Source organism: Bombina bombina, chromosome 2, assembly GCF_027579735.1.
Source record: "Bombina bombina isolate aBomBom1 chromosome 2, aBomBom1.pri, whole genome shotgun sequence".
Taxonomy (NCBI): domain Eukaryota; kingdom Metazoa; phylum Chordata; class Amphibia; order Anura; family Bombinatoridae; genus Bombina; species Bombina bombina.
The window spans coordinates 343907344-343932466 of NC_069500.1; the positions used below are offsets into that span (position 1 = coordinate 343907344).

Below are 25123 nucleotides of genomic sequence, written 5' to 3' on the forward strand. Positions count from 1 at the left end.
CACAATTTATGCAACACCAATAACTAAATATAAAAATCACAGAGAATTTATCCCAAGAAAAGAAGATAGTCCAAGATCAGCCATCGTCCAACATATACCCCTTAAACAAGGCAACTAAATTACTGAAACACTCTTGTAAGGGAAAAAATAGTGACTTATCTGAGATTCAGGGCCCTGGTGAGTGGGAGTGCAATGTGGGCAGCATCCAGAAAAGCCTAATATTCAAGCTGCTTAAAGGGATAGAAATGTTAAAATGAAAAATTTGAAAGGCTGCTGTACCTGCATAGCTATGCTTCCCTAGTAATTAAAATTGATGTTACAATTATTTTGTTTGTGTGTGCGTGCCTGTATGTTCTTGTGCGTGCCTCTGTGCTTGCTTGTGTGTGTGTGCCTGTGTGTGTGTGCGTACCTGTGTGTTCTTTTGCGTGCCTGTGTGTGTGTGCATGCCTGGGTGTTCTTGTGCGTGCCTGAGTTCTTGTGTGTGTGTGCGTGCCTGTGTGTTCTTGTCCGTGTCTGTGTGCTTGTGTGTGTGTGCATGCCTGGGTGTTCTTGTGCATGCCTGTGTTCTTGTGTGTGTGTGCGTGCCTGTGTGTTCTTGTGCGTGCTTGAGGGCTTGTGTGTGTGTGTATGCCTGGGTGTTCTTGTGCGTGCCTGTGTGCTTGTGTGTGTGTGTGCATGCCTGGGTGTTCTTGTGCGTGCCTGTGTGCTTGTGTGTGTGTGCGTGCCTGGATGTTCTTGTGCGTGCCTGTGTGTGTGCATGCCTGGGTGTTCTTGTGCATGCGTGTGTGTGTGCGCGTGCCTGTGTGTTCTTGTGCGTGCGTGTGTGCTTGTGTGTGTGTGCGTGCCTGTGTGTTCTTGTGCGTGCCTGTGTGCTTGTGTGTGTGTGTAGGTGTGTGTGTGCGTGCTTGGGTGTTCTTGTGCGTGCCTGTGTTCTTGTGTGTGTGTGCGTGCCTGTGTGTTCTTGTGCGTGCCTGTGTGCTTGTGTGTGTGTGCGTGCCTGGGTGTTCTTGTGCGTGCCTGTGTGTGTACCTGTGTGCTTGTGTGTGTGTGCGTGCCTGTGTGTTCTTATGCGTGCCTATGTGTGTACCTGTGTGTTCTTGTGCGTGCCTGTGTGCTTGTGTGTGTGTGTGCGTGCCTGGGTGTTCTTGTGCGTGCCTGTGTGCTTGTGTGTGTGTGTGTGTGCGTACCTGTGTGTTCTTGTGCATGCCTGTGTGTTCTTGTGCGTGCCTGTGTGCTTGTGTGTGTGTGCGTGCCTGTGTTCTTGTGTGTGTGTGCGTGCCTGTGTGTTCTTGTGCGTGCCTGTGTGTGTGCCTGTGTGTTCTTGTGCGTGCCTATGTGTGTACCTGTGTGCTTGTGTGTGTGTGTGTGCGTGCCTGTGTGTTCTTGTGCGTGCTTGTGTGTGTGTGTGTGCGTGCCTGGGTGTTCTTGTGCGTGCCTGTGTGCTTGTGTGTGTGTGTGCGTGCCTGGGTGTTCTTGTGCGTACCTGTGTGCTTGTGTGTGTGTGTGCGTACCTGTGTGTTCTTGTGCATGCCTTTGTGTTCTTGTGCGTGCCTGTGTGTGTGTGTGTGCGTGCCTGTGTTCTTGTCTGTGTGTGCGTGCCTGTGTGTTCTTGTGCGTGCCTGTGTGTGTGTGCGTGCCTGTGTGTTCTTGTGCGTGCCTGTGTGTGTGTGTGCGTGCCTGGGTGTTCTTGTGCGTGTCTGTTTGCGTGCCTGTGTGTTCTTGTGCGTACCTGTGTGCTTGTGTGTGTGTGCGTGCCTGTGTGTTCTTGTGCGTGCCTGTGTGTGCGTGCCTGGGTGTTCTTGTGCGTGTCTGTTTGCGTGCCTGTGTGTTCTTGTGCGTACCTGTGTGCTTGTGTGTGTGCGTGCCTGTGTGTTCTTGTGTGTGTGTGCGTGCCTGTGTTCTTGTGCGTGCCTGTGTGTGTGTGTGCGTGCCTGTGTGTTCTTGTGCGTGCCTGTGTGCTTGTGTGTGTGTGCGTGCCTGTGTGTACTTGTGCGTTCCTGTGTGCTTGTGTGTGTGTTTATATGTGTGTGATAATTCCTTAAATTATCATAATTGTGCAATTTTAATAAATAAACTAAAAGCATTTCAATGTGCATTCTTTCAAAAATTTAAAAACATCAGTTCTCATCTTGAAAGTTTCCCCAAAGGGGAGACTCACTGTGTAAGACTTGAAAACCTCTGGATTAGGCCAAAGGCTTGTCTAGGCTACAAAGGTGTATCTGGGGGGGAAAGGGATTTCTTACATGAAATGGGCCTGATGTTTTAACCATTTGCTTTAAAAAATGTATGCGTAAATATTCCAGGGATACAATCTCTTAACTGATGTCACCATGTAGACTAGCAGGCACTTCTTATTGCCTGTTTCTAATGGTGCTGGAGATGTAAGTCCTTCTGTCTTACTTACACTGTATTCCTTCAATTATAACTGTGCAAAACTCCACATACCAGCTTGTTTCTGTGTAAGCACAGATCTACACAGCTAGAATACCGCACGGCCCATATCCATAAGCCAGTATGTGAGCGTTAACGTGGCTTGCATTTAGTGCCTCTTGCTGGATCATGCACCAGAGATGGGCCATGATGCATTAGGTTGTTATGGCAGCTGCAAATGAGCTTACTGGGTGCTCAGTGGGTTTATGGCATATAACAGTCCTGTTAGCAGTGTCAAGGGTCGTTACTGCCTTAAAGGGACACTGAACCCAAATGTTTTTTTTTCATGATTCAGATAGAGCATGCAATTTTAAGCAACTTTCTAATTTACTCCTATTATCAAATTTTCTTCATTCTCTTGGTATATTTATTTGAAATTCAAGAATGTAAGTTTAGATACCGGCTCATTTTTGGTGAACAACCTGGGTTGTTCTTGCTGATTGGTAGATAAATTCATACACCAATAAAAAGTGCTGTCCAGAGTCTGATCCAAAAAAAAGCTTAGATGTCTTATTTTTCAAATAAAGATAGCAAGAGAATGAAGCAAAATTGATAATAAGAGTAAATTAGAAAGTTATTTAAAACTGCATGCTCTATCTGAATCACGAAAGAAAAAATTTGGATTCAGTGTCCCTTTAACCCTTTGAGTGCTAAGCACTTTCCCACCTGGGTGCTAAGGTGATTGAAGTTTTTTTTTTTTATTGTTTTTTTTTTTTTTTTTTTAACTTTTATATATTTTTTTTTCAGATCCCCAAGACTTACACCATTGGAAAGGTTAGGCGATTACCTTTCCAATGGTGGGTCTTGGGGGTCTGTAGCTGCTTAGATGCCTGAGATACAGGTGTCTAAGCAGCATGCCCCCTTTCCCTATACTTTGTATTGTCACTTGTTAATAAAGTTGCGCGGTGATGTCATCACATCATTGCGCATGACGTCACCGCGCAAAACGTGAAGCCCCGGCGATGCCTGTCACTTCATAGGCACGATTGCCGGGGTAGGAGCGGGTGGGAGCCCCCAGATCTCCCTCAATGTGGGAGAGTGCTAGTGACGGCTCTGAGCCGTCGTTAGCACTCAAGGGGTTAAAGGGATATTCTAGTCAAAATTAAACTTTCATGATTCAGATAGAGCAGACAATTTTAAGCAACCTTCTAATTTACTCATATTATTAATTTTTCTTCGTTCTCTTGGTATCTTTATTTGAAAAAGCAAGAATGTAAGCTTAGGAGCTAGTCCATTTTTGGTTCAGCACCTGGTTGCTGAGTGGTTGATACATTTAGCTTACATTCCTGCTTTTCAAATAAAGATACCAAGAGAACGAAGAAAAATTGATAATAGGAGTAAATTAGAAAGTTGCTTAAAATTGTATGCTGTATCTGAATCACGAAAGTTTAATTTTGACTAGAATATCCCTTTAACTTGATATAAAGTACTCGCTGGGCCTTTGACAGGACTTTACACAATGGCTCTGTAAGTCAGGAATAACAGTATACAAAGCCAGCAGCTTTTCTGGACTGACTATAACATTCATTAATACATTAGTTTATGTCCTGCACAAAGTGACAGTTGAAATGGCTAAAGGCTCTTACAATATGGACACAACATTGTTGTTACCGAGCACAGTATATTTTATCCTTAGCCTGGCATTTCCCTAAACGCTATAATCTAAACATTATGGAACAGATATGTGTTTTGGTTGAATAGGCAGCTGCCTAGGACAACCTTCACTCAGAAGGTGATAAATACCCAATCCTGCTTGAGGATGTTCCTTGTTTTTATTCATTTTAAATAACACTTATTTGTACTTAAAAATCTTAACAAAGTACTGAATGGTGACTTTTTAGTGCAAGCGTGTCTACTGTTTGCTGAACTATGCTTTCCTGCATGCTGCTTATTTACAAAGTGTAAGTAATTATATATCCGAATGAAAACCGTTTATTGCTGCTTCTGGTCTGCTATATCATGTAATATATTTTAGCTTGTTGAGATGATATTGCACACACATTCTCTGTATACTGCTTTATTTTCCTTACTTTTTATGTTTGGAATGCTAATATTTTCTGTTGCTATTATAGATTTAAATTTTAGATTGTTTATGAGTTAGCTTATTAGTCTTGGTACTTTTTAGAAATTTGTTTGGGATCTGCTCTGTAACCTCTTTTCCAAATCATTAAAACTACATTACACTCTTCATAAAGTAGCGTAAGGTGCGCATCCAGTATTTATCAAAGGTCTGTTAGAGAGGGCTCTTAAAGGGACATTAAACACTTTGAGATGGTAATATAAAACGATAAATCGTATTTATAAAAAAACAATATACTGTACTTTCATTATTTATTTTATCCCCTTTTTACTGTAATTCCTTTCTAAAAATGTGGGCTTTTCAGTTCCTGTTAAAAAATGGAAGTGCAGAACACTGTTATATTCTACACAGCCATTGGCTGTACACTCTAGTGACCTATTTATAACTGTCCCTATTTGGCCACAGCAGAGAAGGTAACCTAAGTTACAACATGGCAGCTCCCATTGTTTTTTAAATATTAAAACGTTATACTTATTTTGTCACTATTTAAACAGCTAATGAAACTTTAAAAATTAAATCTATATGTTATTCTCAGACTCATCTTTTCTTTGTATGCATCATTCTATCTAGCATTTATTTAGTGTTTAATGTCCCTTAAACAGGGAACCATAGAACCTCAGGCCCCTACCATAAAACACAAGCATGTAAAATGTATCCTGGAAGAGTTTGGTATTACTCTGATGATGTCTTCCTGATCAACATTTTCTCCTCTCTGTTATCAGCATCCTGAAAGCTATGAAGGCCGGAACTGCAGACTGTGATCTTTCCCAGGTTTGTAAACTGTTCTGTTTATGCTGCAAAAGATTTTTAGGGGGCAGTAATGGCAGTTGGCATTTCATACCAAATCATGACCATCCTAAGGTTTCTGAGATAGTTGGGTACATGGATGACAATGCATGATACGCTACCATATTGTGTACACCTGTGGAAAGGTATGGCCCAAAATGCATAGTCTCTCTCTTGTCTGACCAGACTTGCCACAATTTAGAGTATTCCCTGGATCTCAAAGTGCAAGTATTGTTTTATATGTTAAGTATTATCTACACTTTTACTTGCATTATTTTTAGATAATGGAATCTTCTTAATGAGCTATTTTTAATATTTTTTATATATATACCTGTATGTATATATATGTATGTGTGTGTGTGTGTGTAATTTTAATTTTTTTAATAAAACCACTTTTGATTAGTATTTTTATTTCTTTTGTAGACTTATTTGCTGAGTCATGCATGTTTTAGCACCTATTGCCATGTTAAAGAGAAACTGAACCCAAAATGTTTCTTTCGTGATTCAGATAGAGTATGAAAATTTAAACAACTTTCTCATTTACTCCTATTATCAATTTTTCTTCGTTATCTTGCTATCTTTATATGAAAAAGAAGGCATCTAAGCTTTTTTCTTGGTTCAGACTCTGGACAGCAGTTTTTGATTGGTGGATTAATTTATCCACCAATCAGCTAGGACAACCTAGGTTGTTCACCAAAAATGGGCCGGCATCTAAACTTACATTCTTGCATTTTAAATAAAGATACCAAGAGAATAAAGAACATTTGATAATAGGAGTAAATTAGAAAGTTGCTTAAAATTTCATGCTCTATCTGAATCACGAAAGCAAACATTTGGGTTCAGTGTCCCTTTAAATAGTGGCATAAAAATTATCTTAAGATTTCTGGGATACTATTTTATACCAACATTTTTGGTGTCTTTTGTATTATATCGCAAATAGATTTACACTTTGTATTTCCTTTTGTAGACACAAATGTGTTGTTCAGAATCTTGTACATTAAAAGGAAATTTATTTTCTGGAACACAGGGCACCATATTGAGGACCTTGTTGCAACATCTTATAAAACATGGTTGATACATGAAACATACTGGAAATTGACAAATTTATTTCCAGAGCAGGAGCCCTTCAGAAAATTGTAGAGTCAGCTACACATTTTTAGAGGCTGGCACTGGTTTTGTATATAGATAAACAGAATAAGCCAATGTGTAAATATCTGGGAGCCATGGATTAGATTAATCTTGAAGGAACATAAAAGTAAATGTTCATGCTTCAAAAAGAACATGCAATTTTAAGAGATATTTCAATTTATTTCCATGATCTAATATGTTTCTTTCGCTTCTTATCTTTTGTTAAAAAGCACACCTAGGTAGGCTCAGGAGTTGCAGCACACTTCTGGGAGCTAGCTTGTTACTGGTGGTTATACCCATATGCCGAATGTCATTGGCTCACCAGATGTGTTCACCTAGGTCCCACTAGCACATTGCTGCACCAGAACTTACTTTAACTTTGTATTTAAACCCTTTGAAACTATAGAATCCATAGTGTACATTAGAGCAATTCCTTTTTGCATGTGTCTGCCCTTTTAAATAATATTAGTTAATAAGATGTAAAGGCTGTTAAGTCAAATTATTTATATGTGATGTTATATCCAGTATTTCTGTCCCTTCATATTTTTAGGAAACTTCCAAAAATGAAGAGAACCTGTTGATTACAAGAGAAGGCTTCTACTCATCACAGAGTTATCTGTTAGAAAAAAAGAGTGCCTTGCCTACAAGTGGTATGTAAACAAGTACACACACATGACATTAGTCTGTAAATCGTGACATTAGTCTGTAAATCAGATAAACACATATCAAGCAGAAGTGTCTTATCTGACATCAAATGCCGGCTAAGGTTAAATGATCATTTAAAAATCACTCTGCCAAAAATCCTTATTCTGAAATCCAAACATATTAATTCTTTTTTTTTTTTTAAATAAAATTATCAACAATTACTATTTCTTTCATAAGATATGGAGATTCCACATTTCTACAATTTGGGGAATTTTTAATTTAGTATTATGGACATGGACCAAGACTCTGTGTCTTTTGACAAATGCTTGTAATGCCTAGAGGCACAAATTGTTTTGCCTATGCAATTCTGTGCTGCATGCTTAGCTATAACACTTCAATTTAAAGATTAATTGTTGCCCTATGAGCCCAATGTTTTTCAGGATGATGCTGTTTAGGCAATGCCACAGCTTTCTCCTTAAACGTCCCAAGCCTCTATGGCATCACAGGCAGTGCCCTGCAGTTCCTCTCAGCCTCCTGGAGGAGTTTATTTACCTGCAGATTTTGCTGTACAGGTATCTTCTGCGGTATCTACGGCATTATCTGCTTTTCCTATGCTGGGAAAACGCAAGAGGAACGATAGACATTCAGATAGTAAGGTTTCTGTTCCACCTACTGCTACGCAGGTTGCCCTCCCTCATAAGTCTGATGAGGAGGATACGCCGGTAGACTCTGAAGGTGAAATCTCAGATTCGGACAGTATTATTCCTTCATCTGATACTGAAGTAAACTTCAGATTTAAGCTTGAACATCTTTGTGTACTGTTAAAGGAGGTATTGGCTACTTTTGACAACTCTGATACTTCTGCCGTTGGCAACCCTAAGAAGTCTATTAACTTAATAAATACTATGATGTTCCTTCCTCTGTGGAAGTTTTTCCTGTCCCAGACCGTATGACGGAGATTATTTCACAAGAATGGGAGAAGCCAGGGATTCCTTTCTCCCTGTCTCCCGTATTTAAAAAGATGTTTCCTGTTGCTGACTCCATTAAAGATTCTTGACGCACGGTGCCTAAAGTAGAAGGGGCAATTTCTACTCTAGCTAAGAGAACTATGATCCCTATAGCGGATAGCTGTTCCTTTAAGGATCCCATGGACAAAAAGCTGGCTTATTTGAAGAAGATGTATGTTCATCAAGGTCTTCAATGGCAACCTGCAGTTTGTATTGCCACAGTAGCAAGTGCGGCATCTTATTTATGCAATGTCTTGTTTGAATCAAATTTTTGTAGAAACACCGTTGGAGGAGATACAAAATAGGATTAAGGCTCTCAAACTAGCCAATTCCTTTATTTCTAATGTTAACATGCAAGTTATTAGACTGGGAGCTAAGATGTCTGGCTTTACTGTCCTAGCCCGCAGGGCATTGTGGCTAAAATCTTGGTCAGCTGATGTTACCTCTAAGTCCAAGCTTCTGGCACTTCCTTACAAGGGTAAGACGTTGTTCGGACCTGGTCTGGCAGAAATAATTTCTGATATTACGGGTGGAAAAAAGTGTTTTCTACCACAAGACAAGAAGAACAGACTAAAAGGACGTCAATGTAATTTTCGTTCCTTTCGTAACTTCAAAGGTCAAAAGTCTTCCTCTCCCTCTTCCAAGCAGGAGCAGTCCAAGTCTTCTTGGAAGCCCAATCAGTCTTTAAAATAAGGGGAAGCAATCAAAGAAACCCTCAGCTAAATCTAAGTCAGCATGAAGGGTCTGCCCCTGGTCCGGGTTTGGATGAAGTGGTGGCAGACTTTCCCTGTTTTGTCAAGCATGGAGATGAGATGTCCCAGATCCTTGGGCTGTGGACATAGTATCTCTGGGTTACAAAATAGAATTCAAAACTTTCCTTCCCAGGGGCAGATTCCACCTCTCAAGATTATCTGCAGACCAGGTAAAAAGAGAGGCATTCTTGATCTGCGTTCAGGATCTTTCCTCCCTGGGAGTGATTGTTCCAGTTCTAGTAAGGGAACAGGGTCTAAGATTCTATTCAAATCTGTTCGTGGTTCCCAAAAAAGAGGGATCTTTTCGACCCATTTTGGACCTAAAGTGCCTCAACAAGGTTCTCAGGGTACCGTCCTTCAAAACGGAAACCATTTGTTCCATCCTTCCTTTGGTCCAAGAGGGTCAGTTCATAACGACCATAGACCTGAAGGGCGAATATCTTCATGTTCCCATCCACAGGGATCATCACAAATTCCTGAGATTCGCATTTTTAGACAAACACTTTCAGTTTGTGGCTCTTTCGTTTGGCCTTGCCACAGCTCCCAGAATTTTCTCTTTTTTCTGGGGGCTCTCTTGGCAGTGATCAGGTCTCGGGAATTGCAGTGGCGCCATACCTGGACGACATATTGGTTTAGGCGCCATCTTTTCAACAAGCAAACTCTCATACAGAGATTGTGTTGTCTTTTCTACGTTCCCACGGTTGTAAAGTGAATCTGGAAAAGAGTTCCCTTGTTCCAGCTACAAGGGTGGTTTTCTTAAGGACCATAATATCTATGAAAAATTTTCTGACGGAGGTCAGAAAATCCAAATTTCCCTCCTCTTGCCTCTCTTTTCAGTCTACTGTTCGACCATCAGTGGCTCAATGTATGGAGGTAATTGGTCTGATGGTCGCTTCCATGGACATCATTCGATTCCATTTGAGAGCTCTGCAATTATGCAATGGAACGGAGACCATTTGGATCTGTCTCAGAGGATAGATCTAGGCCAGTCGACAAGAGACTCTCTCCTGTGGTGGCTTTCTCAGAACCATCTGTCTCAGGGCACATTCTTCCAGAGACCTTCCTGGGAGATTGTGACCACGGGCGCCAGCCTGCTAGGCTGGGGAGCAGTCTGGGACTCATTAAAGGCGTAGGGACTATGGGCTTGAGAGGAGTCTACTCTTCCCATAAACATCTTGGAGTTGAGAGCGATTTACAATGCTCTGATGGCTTGGCCTCAATTGTCCTTAGCCCGGTTTATCAGGTTTCAGTCGGACAACATCACCTCAGTGGCTTACATCAACCACCAGGGAGGAACTTGGAGTTCCTTAGCCATGAAGGAGGTGGCACAGATTATTCAGTGGGCGAAAGCTCACAATTGTTGTCTATCTGCCATCCACATTCCTGGAGTGGACAACTGGGAAGTGGATTTCCTGAGCAGACAGACACTTCATCCCGGGGAGTGGACTCTCCATCCAGAGGTGTTCTCCAGGTTAACGCTCAAATTGGGGGTGCCGGAGTTGGATCTGATGGCGTCTCGGCAGAATGCCAATCTTCCAAGGTACGGTTCAAGGTAAAGAGTTCATCAGGCCGCTCTTATAGATGCTCTGGCAGTTTCTTGGGATTTTGGTCTAGCATACCTGTTTCCTCCGTTTGCGCTCCTTCCATGAGTTATTGCTCGTATCAAACAAGAGAGAGCATTGGTAATTCTAATAGCTCCTGCAGGTCTCGCAGGATCTGGTATGCAGACCGATGTCATCTCTTCCACCTTGGAGGTTGCCTCTGAGGAAGGACCTTCTAACTCAGGGTCCATTCCTCCATCCAAATCTCATTTCTCTGAAGCGGACTGCTTGGAGATTGAACGCTTAGTTCTGTCTAAGCGTGGATTTTCTGAGTCGGTCATTGAGACCATGATCCAGGCAAGCCTGTTACTCGAAAAATGTACCATAAGGTATGGCGTAAATACCTTTATTAGTGCAAATCTAAGGGCTACTCTTGGAGTAGGTCAGGATTCCTAGAATTTTGTCTTTTCTCCAGGAAGGTCTGGAGAAAGGGTTGTCAGTCAGTTATCTGAAATGTCAGATTTCTGCATTATCTATTTTGTTACACAAGCGTCTGGCGCATGTGCCAGATGTTCAATCTTTTTGTCAGGCCCTGGTCAGAATCAGGCCTGTGTCTAACCCTGTTGCTCCTCCTTGGAGCCTTAATCTTGTTCTTAAAGTTTCGCAGGAGGCTCCGTTTGAGCCAGTGCATTCAATAAATATTAAGTTGCTATCTTGGAAGGTTTTGTTTCTTTTTGCTATCTCCTCTGCTCTGAGAGTTTTGGATTTCTCGGCTTTGCAGTGTGATTCACATTACCTTATCTTTCATGCGGATAAGGTGGTTCTTCATACTAAATTGGGGTTTCTTCCTAAAGTGGTTTCGGATAGAAATATTAATCCGGAAATTGTTGCTCTTTCTCACTGTCCCAATCCTTCTTCTCATAAAGAACGTCTGTTGCACAACTTGGATGTTGTGCAAGCTCTAATATTCTACCTACAGGCGTAAGGGTCAAAAGGCTACTTCTACTTCTCTTACCCTCTGATTCAGAAGTATGATTCGTTTTGCTTATGAGACTGCTGGACAGCAGCCTCCCGAGAGAATTACAGTTCATTTCACTAGGGCTGTCTCCTTTTCTTGGGCTTTCAAAGATGAAGCTTCTGTCGAACAGTTTTGCAAGGCTGCAACTTGGTCCTCTCTGCATACTTTTTCCAAATTTGATACTTTTGCCTCGGTCTAGGCCTCTTTTGAGAGAAAGGTTCTTCAAGCGGTGGTGCCTTCTGTTTAGGTCTGCCTGTCTTGTTCACCCTCCCTGTTCATTCTGTGTCCTCTAGCTTGGGTATTGGTTCCCATTAGTAATTGAATGATGCCGTATACTCTCCATATCTTAGGAAAGAAAACAAAATATATGCTTGCCTGATAAATTTCTTTCTTTCCGGATATGGAGAGTCCACGACCCCACCCTTTATTAAGATGACATTATTTATTACTAAACCTCAGGCACCTCTACACCTTTGTGTTATTCTTTTTCTATTTACCATTTACTATTTAATATTTATTTTCGGTAAATATTTTTTTTTATCAGGTAAGCATAAATGTTGTTTTTTCACTACCTATAAGTCAAAATCTTCTCTACCTGTGTCTTTGGTTTGGTTTTTGTGTTCTAAAATGCAAATAATACTCTATATTTAATGACTGTACTATCTTTCTGAGGGTACTATCTATACAAACATATTACAAATTATAGGTTACATGTATAAGCTATATTATGACATTTAAATATTGCCTAAATGACAAACTGTCCCATTTTAAAGATGAAAATATTCCAAAATCCAAACTTTTCTGAAATCCTAGCCTTTTCCAGTCCCAAGCAGTTTGGGTAAAACAATTTCTTCTACTTGATACGACGAGTCCACGGATTCATCCTTACTTGTGGGATATTATCCTCCTGCTAACAGGAAGTGGCAAAGAGCACCACAGCAAAGCTGTATATATAGCTCCTCCCTTCTCTTCACCCCCAGTCATTCTCTTTGCCTATACTAGTAATAGGAAGAGGTAAAGTGAAAGAGGTGTTAAAATGATAGTTTTTATTTTCTTCAAGCAAGACTTTTTTATTTTAAATGGTACCAGTGAGTACTATTTTCCCTCAGGCAGCAGATGGAAGAAGATTTCTGCCTGGAGGTTGATGATCTTAGCAGTTGTCACTAAGATCTAGATGAGTTCCCACAGAATGGCTGAGGAGTACTAGAGAAGCTTCAGTGTGGGGAACGTTTTTCATGCTACAAGCATTGAGGTATGTTTAGTCATTTATTTCTGGAGATACTGTGATATTTCAGAACAGGCTGACATAGTTCCCATGAGGGAAGGGGTAAGCAGTAATCCTATATATAAGAAGGGGTTTTACTGGAGACCTGTGTGTGAATGTTTTTGGGCTAATGCAGCAAAGGATGGCAGCATGGTTAGACACTGGGGCAACATAACGTTTTATTGCAGAAACGTTTTTATGTTCACTGTTACTGGGCTTTATTCTGGAGGGTTTCACATGGCTTATACTGTTTTTTGGGATGCAAGAACCCACATGGCTAGTTCCTATACCGCTTCATAGCGTTTTTTTAGGCTGGGAAACATCGCAATGATGGGCGGGGCTTAATTTTTGCGCCTCAGATGCGCAGTTGATCTTCACATGAAGGCAGCAAACTTCAGCTCCGGTTGGGCCCAAACTGAAGACATAGGCTAACAGAGTCATAGGGAGATTTCTCAGACCCCTGAGGGCAGGTAGGCGCCACAGCAGAGCTGTGCCGAGGTGCAGGGGGTTATTAATTTACTTTTTATAACGTTTTTGGAATAACGTTTTGCTTATAGAGGGTTAATTTGTCCCTTACTTGTGGTGCAATCTTAGGCTACAATATAAGATAGATATATGCTAAAATTGTGAGCGTTATAGCATTTTAAAGCAGATTTGGAAAAATTGTGCGCTTTTTTACTTCTTAAAGGCGCAGTACCGTTTTTCAAAATTGTTGTTTTTTCAATAAATAAAGTGTTTTCAAGTTTTTTTGTGGTTATTACTAGCCTGTTCAACATGTCTGACATTGAGGAAAGTCAACTTTCTATGTGTTTAGAAGCCATTGTGGAACCCCCACTTACATTGTGTCCCTCATGTACTGAAAGGGCCTTACATTGCAAAGAACATATTTTAGGTGATAAAAGTATGTCTAAGGATGATTCTCAGTCTGAAGAGAATCAGATTATGCCATCCAATTCTCCCCAAGTGTCACAACCTTTAACGCCCACTCAAGCGACACCAAGTACTTCTAGTATGTCTAATTCTTTTACTCTGCAAGATATGGCTGCAGTTATGTCTACTACCCTTACAGAGGTATTATCTAAACTGCCAGGTTTACAAGGTAAGCGCAGTAGGTCCGGTATCAAGGTAAATGCTGAGCCCTCTGATGCTTTATTGGCCATTTCCGATGTACCCTCACAGTGTTCTGATTTGGGGGTCGGGGAATTGCTGTCTGAGGGAGAGCTTTCAGATTCAGGAAATATATTACCTCAGACAGACTCGGACGTGATGTCCTTTAAATTTAAGCTTGAACACCTCCGCCTGTTACTCCGGGAGGTTTTAGCGACTTTGGATGATTGTGACCCTATTGTAATACCACCAGAGAAATAGTGTAAGATAGATAAATATCTAGAGCAGTGTTTTTCAACCAGTGTGCCGTGGCACACTAGTGTGCCGTGAGAGATCCTCAGGTGTGCCACGGCAGACTGACAACAGTGTGACATATTTTTTAAACTTTACTTGTTTTTTACTCCCAGTGCAGGGGTAGTTTGTAGGAGGCATGGCATAACAGCACAATACATACAGTATGTGTGTGTTTGTGTGTATGTGTATATATATATGCTGTATTAGGCTACAATGTGTGATTTTTTTTAAATTTTGGGATGGTGGTGTGCCACAGGATTTTTTAATGTAAAAAAGTGTGCCACGGCAAAAAAAGGTTAAAAATCACTGATCTAGAGGTACCTACTTACACTGACGTTTTTCCAGTTCCTAAAAGAATTTCGAACATTGTTACTAAGGAATGGGATAGACCAGGCATTCTGTTCTCTCCCCCCCCCCTACTTTTAAGAAAATGTTTCCCATATCTGACACCATTCGGGATTCTTGGCAAATTGTCTCTAAGGTGGAGGGAGCTATTTGTACCCTAGCTAAGCGTACAACTATACCTATTGAGGACAGTTGTGCTTTCAAAGATCCTATGGATAAAAAATTAGAGGGTCTTCTAAATAAATTGTTTATTCATCAGGGTTTTCTTCTACAACCTATAGCGTGCATTGTTCCAGTTACTACTGCAGCAGCTTTTTGGTTTGAGGCTCTAGAGGAGTCTCTTAAGGTTGAGACACCATTAGATGATATTTTGGATAGAATTAAGGCTCTCAAGCAAGCTAATTCTTTTATTACCGATGCCGCTTTTCAAATGGCTAAATTAGTGGCGAATAATGCAGGCTTTGCCATTTTAGCGCGTAGAGCGTTATGGCTTAAATCTTGGTCTGCTGATGTATCATCAAAATCTAAGCTTTTAGCTATTCCTTTTAAAGGTAAGACCCTATTCGGGCCTGAACTGAAGGAAATCATTTCTGACTGGAGGTAAAGGTCATGTCCTACCTCAGGATAAGACTGTTAAGATGAGGGCTAAACAAAATAATTTTGGTTCCTTTCGAAACTTTAAAGGTGGACCCTCTGCTTCCTCTTCCACCACAAAGCAGGAGGGGAATTTTGCACAATCCAAGTCAGTCTGGAGACCTAACCAGGCCTGGAATAAAGGTAAACAAGTTAAGAAGCCCGCTGCTGCTACCAAGACAGCATGAAGGGGCAGCCCCCAATCCGGAACCGGATTTAGTAGGGGGCAGACTTTCTCTCTTCGCTCAGGCTTGGGCAAGGGATGTTCAGGATCCCTGGGCATTAGAAATTTTGACCCAGGAGTATCGGCTAGAATTCAAGGATTTTCTCCCAAGAGGGAGTTTCATCTTTCACGTTTGTCTGTAGACCAGACAAAAAGAGAGGCGTTCTTACGCTGTGTAAAAGACCTCTATACCATGGGTGTAATTTGTATAGTTCCAAAACTAGAACAGGGACAGGAGTTTTACTCAAATCTGTTCGTGGTTCCCAAGAAAGAGGGAACCTTCAGACCGATTTTAGATCTCAAATGCCTAAACAAGTTTCTCAGAGTCCCATCGTTCAAGATGGAGACTATAAGAACAATTTTACCTATGATCCAGGAGGGTCAATATATGACCACCGTGGACCTGAAGGATGCGTATCTTCACATTCCTATCCACAAGTATCATCATCAGTTTCTAAGGTTCGCCTTTCTGGACGAACATTATCAGTTCGTGGCCCTTCCTTTCGGGTTGGCCACAGCTCCCAGAATCTTCACAAAGGTGCTAGGATCCCTTCTGTCAGTTTTCAGGCCGTGGGGCATAGCAGTGGCGCCCTATCTGGATGATATTTTGATCCAGGCATCAACTTATCAGCTGATCAAATCTCACATGGACATCGTGTTAGCATTTCTAAGAACTCACGGTTGGAAAGTGAATATAGAAAAGAGTTCACTAGTTCCACTTACAAGAGTTCCATTCTTAGGAACTCTGATAGACTCGGTAGACATGAAAATTTTTCTGACGGAGGTCAGAAAATCAAAGATTCTAAATACTTGCCAAGCACTTCAGTCCATTCCTCGGCCATCAGTGGCGCAGTGTATGGAGGTTATTGGGTTAATGGTAGCGGCAATGGACATTGTTCCGTTTGCTCGCTTTCATCTCAGACCACTGCAGCTGTGCATGCTCAGACAGTGGAATGGGGATTATGCAAATTTATCTCCTCAGATAAATCTGGATCTAGAGACCAGAGACCCTCTTCTTTGGTGGTTGTCACAGGATCATCTGTCCCAGGGAATGTGCTTCCGCAGGCCAGCATAGGTCATAGTGACGACAGACGCCAGCCTCTTGGACTGGGGTGCAGTCTGGAATTCCCTGAAGGTTCAGGGTGTTTGGACTCAGGAGGAGTCCCTATTACCAATCAATATTCTGGAACTGAGAGCAATATTCAACGCGCTTCAGGCGTGGCCTCAGTTGGTTTTGGCCAAATTCATAAGATTCCAGTCAGACAATATCACGACTGTAGCATATATCAATCATCAAGGGGGAACAAAGAGTTCTCTAGCGATGATAGAGGTTTCAAAGATAATCCGATGGACGGAGACTCACTCTTGCCATCTATCAGCAATCTATATCCCAGGAGTAGAGAACTGGGAAGTGGATTTTCTAAGTCGTCAGACTTTTCATCCCGGGGAGTGGGAGCTCCATCCGGAGGTGTTTGCGTCATTGATTCATCAATGGGGCACACCGGAATTGGATCTGATGGCATCTCATCAGAATGCCAAACTTCCTCGTTACGGGTCCAGGTCAAGGGATCCCCAAGCTGTACTGATAGATGTGTTTCCTCCATTTCCTCTCCTACCTCATCTGATTGCAAGAATCAAACAGGAGAGAGCTTGAGTAATCCTGATAGCGCCTGCGTGGCCACGCAGGACTTGGTATGCAGATCTAGTGGACATGTCATATCTGCCACCGTGGAAACTGCCATTGAGACAGGACCTTCTCATCCAAGGTCCGTTCCAACATCCAAATCTAAATTCTCTGTAGCTGACTGCCTGGAGATTGAACGCTTGATTTTATCTAAGCGGGGATTCTCTGAGTCTGTCATTGATACTTTGATTCAGGCTCGAAAGCCTGTCACTAGAAAAATTTACCATAAGATATTCCGTAAATATCTTTATTGGTGCGAATCCAAGGGCTACTCATGGAGTAGGATTAGGATTCCTAGGATGTTGTCCTTTCTCCAAGAAGGATTGGAGAAGGGATTATCAGCTAGTTCCTTAAAGGGACAAATTTCTGCTTTGTCAATTTTACTACACAAGCGTCTGGCGGATGTCCCAGACTTTCAGTCTTTTTGTCAGGCTTTAATCAGCCTGTGTTTAAACCTCCGCTATGGAGTTTGAATTTTGTTCTCAATGTTCTTCAGGGGGTTCTGTTTGAACCCATGCATTCCATGGATATTAAGCTTTTATCTTGGAAAGTTTTGTTCTTAGTTGCTATCTCTTCTGCTCGAAGGGTTTTTGAGCTTTATGCGTTACAATGTGATTCTCCTTATCTTATATTCCATTCTGATAAGGTGGTTTTGCGTACTAAATCTGGATTCCTTCCTAAGGTTGTTTCAAATAAGAATATTAATCAGGAAATTGTTGTTCTTTCCTTGTGTCCTAATCCTTCGTCTAAGAAGGAACGTCTGTTACATAACTTGGACGTGGTTTGTGCCTTGAAGTTTTACTTACAATCGACCAAGGATTTCCGTCAAACATCTTCTCTATTCATTGTTTATTCTGGAAAGCATAGGGGTCAAAAAGCTACGGCTACCTCTCTTTCTTTTTGGCTGAAAAGCATCATCCGCCTGGCATACGAGACTGATGTACAGCAGCCTCCTGAAAAAATTCCGGCTCATTCTACTAGAGCGGTGGCTTCCACATGGGCTTTTAAAAACAATGCTTCTGTTGAACAGATTTTTAAGGCTGCGACTTGGTCCTCCCTTCATAATTTTTCCAAATTTTCCAAATTTGATACTTTTGCTACTTCGGAGGCTATTTTTGGGAGAAAAGTTCTTCAAGCAGTGGTGCCTTCCATTTAGGTATCTGTCTTGTCCCTCCCTTTCATCCGTGTCCTGTTGCTTTGGTATTGTATCCCACAAGTAAGGATGAATCCATGGACTCGTTGTATCTAGTAGAAGAAAAGGAAATTTATGCTTACCTGATAAATTGATTTCTTCTACGATGCGACGAGTCCACGGCCCTCCCTGTCATTTTAGACAGATTATATTTTTGTTTTCAAAACTTCAGTCACCTCTGCACCTTTTAGCTTTTCTTTTCTCTTCCTATACCTTCGGTCGAATGACTGGGGAAGGGAGGAGCTATATTATATACAGCTCTGCTGTGGTGCTCTTTGCCACTTCCTGTTAGCAGGAGGATAATATCCCACATGTAAGGATGAATCCGTGGACTCGTCGTATCGTAGAAGAAATCAATTTATCAGGTAAGCATAAATTTCCTTTTTTACCTGTAATATGTACATACTATGCCAAAAGAGATAAATGTGCTAAAGGTAAATGTATAGGATTTAATGAAGTATTTCAGAATATTGAAGGGATAGGTGAAACTGGAAAGCATTTTACAGATAATATGGACAAAAATATGCTGGCTTATAAAATGTTCAGTAAAATCTGTTTTTCAGCAAAAGAAGAGAGGGACTAAAGATACTTTCTACTAGTAAGACCTTATGTCATACAATGTATTAATGATAATACTATATTCTGGCCACTACATATACAAATGATATGTATAAATGAATAAATATTAAAAGTATACTAAAGGGATATGAAACACAATTTTTTTCTTTCATGATTCAGATAGAGCATGCAATTTTAAGCAACTTTTTACTTTACTCCTATTATCAATTTTCTTCGTTATCTTGGTATTTTTATTTGAAAATCAGGAACATAAGCTTAGGAGCTGCCCATTTATAGTTCAGCACCTGGGTGGCGCTTGCTGATTGGTGGCTAAATGTAACCACCAATCAGCAAGCACTACACAGGTGCTGAATCATAAAAAAATCCAATTTACTTACACTATCAAATTTGCTTTGTACTTATGGTGTCCTTTGCTCAAAATTATACCTTGGTAGACTCAGGAGCTCAGTAGTGCACACTTCTAGCACTCTATGGTAGCAGTGTTTGCATCAGTTTATACCATTGCTACAATTATTGTTGCAAACACTGCTGCCATAGAGTGCTAAAAACACATTTACACTACTCAGCTCCCATGATACCAAGAGAATGAAGCAAATGTAATATTAGAAGTAAATTGGAAAGTTGTTAAAAAATGGCATGCTCTTTCCAAACCTCACTAAGACCCTTACTCTCAAACATCTCCTCTCTTTCCTTCCTTGAGTAGTATTTGTTTCCAAACACCTCATTAGCTTCAGCATTTCACAGTCTGGCTCAAGTCACCATTGTTCTCTCCCTGGAAGCTCATCCCCTACAATTGAATTCTTAACTGCCACACAACCCACAGAAATATTCCCACATTGTGAGTAACAGTGAAGGAAAACCTGAACCTCTGGAGACTTTCTGCACTGCACGTTTATGCAGTTCTCCTCTCTAAGCAGTACTTTTCTATTCTGATATCAACTCTTTCCTCCAACGACAAATGTCTACTCTCTCTCCTTTTAAGACCCTCCTTTGTACACTCCACCTCTCATTACCATCAGCCTGTCAACTCATACAGACTCCACAAATCACTTCAAAACCATATATGATATATAGGTATGAACTAACCTCCAACCACACCAATAATTACAATACCAGTTTCATTTTGGCTTCCATGTCCCCTTGACTTTCTCATCACCTGTATCCAGCCTTCCACCTACTCTTGCAACACATTAAACCCCTCTCTTAAAAGGCACATTTCTTTTCTAAGACAAGGAGAGTCCACAACGACATTCCAATTACTAGTGGAATATTCACTCATGGCCAGCAGGAGGAGGCAAAGAGCACCACAGCAAAGTTGTTCAGTGTCACTTTCCTTATCTATAACCCCCAGTCATTCTATTTGCCTCTGTCAATGGAGGAGGTGAAGTTTGGTGTCTGAAGATATTGATTCCTTTTTTTGGGTACTTTTCCATGCAAGCAAGGATTTGGGTTTAGCTGTGTCCATGTCAATCTCTTGAGTAAGAGTAGTGGTGGATTTTAAGCAGTTAGAAAGTAGTGAGGTGGTCCTTGCTCAGATTTCTAACATATTTGCTGCCCTTGGTATAGAAAGCCAGAGTTGGTTACTCTGTTCTTTCTTTTTCTACAGGTCTCTGTAAGGAGTATGTGTCCTTTCCCGCCTTGTGAGCTGTCTTCCTGCCGGACAGCTGGATTTGCAGGTAAGTGCTTTTGTCTTCTAGGTCTTGGAGACTTGCACTTAGGAGGCTTTCTTTGCATTTTTTATTTGGGACATGCTAAATCCTTAGTAGAGGATTTTATTTAGGCAGTGCGCAGGCACATTAAACGTATGTGACAGGAGTCTTAGGGGTTAATCTTCCTTTATGGGTATGAAGGAGTTAACTTAAAATCTGTGGCTCATTTTATTTATTAAGACTCTGTGTGGGTCTTTTTGGGACTTGTGTCAGAAGGTTTCAGAGTGAGAACGGCAGACTTAGGACTGAATGTGTCAGTTTACTGTTCTGTCTTAAACGGCTTCTGAAAGGTACACTTTTACTTTGATGACTCCCTCTCTTCTGCTCTCAGATCTGATAGGAGCGGCGTTGGCTGTGTTAGTCGAATCTGTTAGTCTTCCCTGTGAGACCGGCAGGTTTATTCTGGCAAGATTTTTTGTACTCTGGAGGGGCAGGTAGGGCACCTCAGTCTGCTGAGGTGTAGAGGTCTTTAATTAGGGGTATGTTTTTGAGCACAAATTCGCTCTGAGTAAATTTCAAGTGACAGTGTCTTGAGACCCAAATTATGTTACCCATGCAATTTTGTTCCTCATGTCTAGATAAAACATTGAAATGTAAAGATACATTTCTTGTTTCTGAGCCTAATGTCTCTCAGGATGATGCTGTTCAGGCAATGCAACCATTTTCTCATCAACTGTCCCAAGCCTCAATAGCGTCACATACAGTGCCCTGCAGTTCCTCTCAGCTTCCTGGAGGCATTTATTTGCCATCAGATTTTGCTGCACAGATATCCTCTGCTGTATCTGCGGCATTATCTGCTTTTACTATGTTGGGAAAAAGCAAGAGGAAATCTAAACATTTGTCAGATGGTAAGGTGTCTGTCCCATCTGCTACCGTGAAGGTGGATCTTCCTCATAAGTCCGATGAGGAGGATACTTCAGGTGAAATCTCAGATTCTGACAGTATAATTCCTTTGTCTGATGCTGAATAAGTAATCTTCAGATTTAAGCTTGAACACCTTAGTTTACTGTTAAAGGACGTACTGGCTACTTTAGACGACTCTCCTGACGCTGTCAACCCTAAAAAATCTAGTAACAAAGCTTAACAAATACTATGATGTTCCTTCCTCTGTGGAAGTGTTTCCTGTTCCAGACCGTGTGACAGAGATTATTACACAGGAATGGGAGAAGCCAGGGATACCTTTCTCCCCGTCTCCCGTCTTTAAAAAGATGTTTCCTGTTGCTGACTCCATTAGAGATTCATGGTTCACGGTGCCTAAGGTAGAAGGGGCTATTTCTACTCTGGCTAAGAGAACTATGACCCCTATTGAGGATAGCTGTTCCTTTAAGGATACCATGGACAAAAAGCTGGAGGCTTATCTAAAGAAAATGTATGTTCATCAGGGGCTTCAATGGCAACCTGCAGTTTGTATTGCCACAGTAGCAAGTGCAGCATCTTGTTGGTGCGATGCCTTGTCAGAACTGATTTTAGAGGATACTTTGTTGGAGGAGATCCAGGATAGGATTAAGGCTCTCAAACTAGCCAATTCCTTTATCTCTGATGCTAACATGCAAGTCATTAACTGGGAGCCAAGATGTCAGGCTTCACTGTCCTAGCCCGTAGGGCTCTGTGGCTAAAATTATGGTCAGCTGATGTTACCTCCAAGTCCAAGCTTCTGTCGCTACCTTACAAGGGTAAGACCCTGTTTGGTCCTGGTCTAGCGGAGATCATTTCTGAAATTACGGGTGGAAAGGGGTCCTTTCTACCACAAGACAAAAAGAATAGACCAAAAGGACATCAAAGTAATTTTTGTTTCGTAACTTCAAAGGTCAAAAGTCTTACTCTCCTTCCTCCAAGCAGGAGCAGTCCAAGTCTTCTTGGAGACCCAATCAGTCTTGGAATAAGGGAAAGCAATCAAAGAAGCCCTCTGCTGAGACTAAGTCAGCATTAAGGGTCTGCCCCCTGTCCGGGATCGGATCACGTAGGGAGCTGACTTTCCTTTTTTCTTCAAGCGTGGATACGAGATGTCCCAGATCATTGGGCTGTGGACATAGTATCTCAGGGTTACAAAATAGAATCCAAATCTCGTCCTCCCAAGGGCAGATTTCTCCTCTCAAGGTTATCTGCGGATCAGGTAAAAAGAGAGGCATTCTTAAAGTGCGTTCAGGACCTTTCCTCCCTGGGAGTGATTGTTCTCTTGGCAGTTGTCATGTCTCAGGGAATTGTGGTGCCACCTTACCTGGACGACATATTGGTTCAGGTGCCATCTTTTCAACAAGCAAAATCTCATACAGAGATCTTGTTGTCTTTTCTACGTTCCCACAGCTGGAAAGTGAATTTGGAGAAGAGTTCCCTTGTTCCAGCTATAAGGGTGGTTTTCTTAGGCACCATCATCGATTCCCTATCTATGAAAACTTTTCTGACGGAGGTCAGAAGATCCAATCTTCTCACTACTTGCTTCTCTCTACAGTCTACTGTTTGGCCATCAGTGGCTCATTGTATGGAGGTAATTGGTCTGATGGTCGCTTCCATGGACATCATTCCCTTTGTTTAATTCCATTTGAGAGCTCTGCAATTATGCATGCTCAGACAATGGAACGGAGACCTCTCGGATCTATCTCAGAGGATAGATCTAGACCAGTTGACAAGAGACTCTCTCTCGTGGTGGATTTCTCAGGATCATCTGTCTCAGGGCTCATGCTTCCCGGAGACCCTCCTGGGTCGTTGTGAACACGGGTGCTAGCCTGCTAGGCTGGGGAGCAGTCTGGGACTCGTTAAAGCAATTTTCAATGCTCTAATGGCCTCGCCTCAGTTGTCCTTAGCCCGGTTTATCAGGTTCCAGTCAGCAACATCACCTCAGTGGCTTACATCAACCACCAGGGAGGAACTCTGAGTTCCTTGGCCATGAAGGAGGTGACTCACATTCTGCAGTGGGCGGAAGCTCATAATTGGCTATCTGCAATCCACATTCCAGGAGTGGACAACAGGGAGGCGGATTTCCTGAGCAGACAGACCTGTCATCCTGGGGAGTGGGATCTCCATCCGGAGGTGTTCTCCAGGTTAACCCTCAAGTGGGGGGTGCTGGAGTTGGATCTGATGGTGTCTCATCAAAACACCAAGCTTCCAAGGTATGGTTCAAGGTCAAGAGATCCTCAGGCCGCCCTGATAGATGCTCTGGCGGTTCCTTGGGACTTCAGTCTAGCCATACCTGTTTCCTCCGTTTGCTCTCTTTCCTCGAGTCATTGCTCGTATCAAACAGGAGAGAGTGTCTGTAATTATAATAGCTCCTGCATGGCCTCGCAGGATCTGGTTTGCGAAGCTAGTGAAGATGTCATCTCTTCCACCTTGGAGGTTACCTCTGAGGAAGGACCTTCTAACTCAGGGTCCATTCCTCCATCCAAATCTCGTTTCTCTGAAGCTGACTGCTTGGACATTGAACGCTTAGTTCTGGCTAAGTGTGCGTTTTCTGAGTCTGTCATTGATACAATGATTCAGGCTTGCAAGCCTGTTACTCGTAAGATTTACCATAAGGTATGGCGTAAATACCTTCATTGGTGTGAATCAAAGGGCTACTCTTGGAGTAGGGTCAGGATTCCTAGAATTCTGTCTTTTCTCCAGGATGGTCTAGAGAAAGGGTTGTCAGATTTGTCTCTAAAAGGTCAGATTTCTGCATTATCTGTTATTTTACATAAGCATCTGGCGGATGTGCCAGATGTTCAATCTTATTGTCAGACTCTGGTTATAATCAGGCCAGTGTTTAAATCTGTTGCTCCTTTTTGGAGCCTTAACCTAGTTCTTATAGTCTTGCAGCAGGCTCCGTTTGAGCCAATGCTTTTCATAGATATTAAGCCGTTATCTTGGAAGGTTTTGTTTCTTATTGCCATTTCTTCTTTTTCGCAGTGCAATTTGCCTTACCTTATTTTTTAATGCGGATAAGACAGTCCTTTGTACTAAATTGGGGTTTCTCCCTAAGGTGGTTTTGGATAGAAATATTAATCATTAGATTGTTGTTCCTTCTCTTTGTCCTTATCCTTCCTCTCTTAAGGAACGTCTGTTGCACAACTTGGATGTGGTGTGTGCTGTAAAATTCTACCTACAGGCTGCTAACGATTTTCGCCAGTCTTCTGCCCTGTTTGTTTGTTTCTTTGGAAAGCGTAAGGGTCAGAAGGCTACTTCTACTTCTCTTTCCCTCTGGTTCAGAAGTATGATTCATTTTGCTTATGAGACTGCTGTACAGCAGCCTACTGAGAGACTTACAGCTCATTCCACTAGGGCTGTCTCCTCTTCTTGGGCTTTCAAAAATGAAGCTTCCGTCGAACAGATTTGCAAGGCTGCAACTTGTTCCTCTCTGCATACTTTTTTAAAATTCTACAAATTTGATACTTTTGCCTCAGCTGAGGCCTCTTGTGGGAGAAAGGTTCCCCAGGAGGAGGCAAAGACATCCCAGCCAAAGGCTCAAATACTCCTCCCACTCCCCTCATCCCCCAGTCATTCTTTGCCTTTCGTCCCAGGAGGTTGGCAGAGAAGTGTCAGAAAATTGCGATTTGTCTCTTATGGAGGGTAGTACTCTTCGGCATGGGACTGGAGTTTTAAGTAATCCTGTCAGCCTCTCACTGAGAGCTTGGATGAAAGTTAGAGTCCGGAGATACAGGGAGAGTCTTTCTGCAAAACCATCCGACTCATTTTTAACAGCTCCATAAGCAATCAGCGTTGACAAGTTTCGCTGC

The 25123-nt window shown here is 41.9% G+C and overlaps 1 protein-coding gene across 1 annotated transcript in view; it reads left to right on the plus strand.

Moving 5' to 3' along the window:
* The window catches only part of CUX2 (cut like homeobox 2), a 142571-nt gene that overhangs the window by 34168 nt on the left and 83280 nt on the right, over window positions 1-25123 (plus strand). Inside the window, exons 6-7 of the mRNA XM_053701709.1 lie at window positions 5233-5281; window positions 6975-7074. Of these exons, the coding sequence (XP_053557684.1) occupies window positions 5233-5281; window positions 6975-7074 (149 nt within the window). The remainder of the gene's footprint in view (window positions 1-5232; window positions 5282-6974; window positions 7075-25123) is intronic.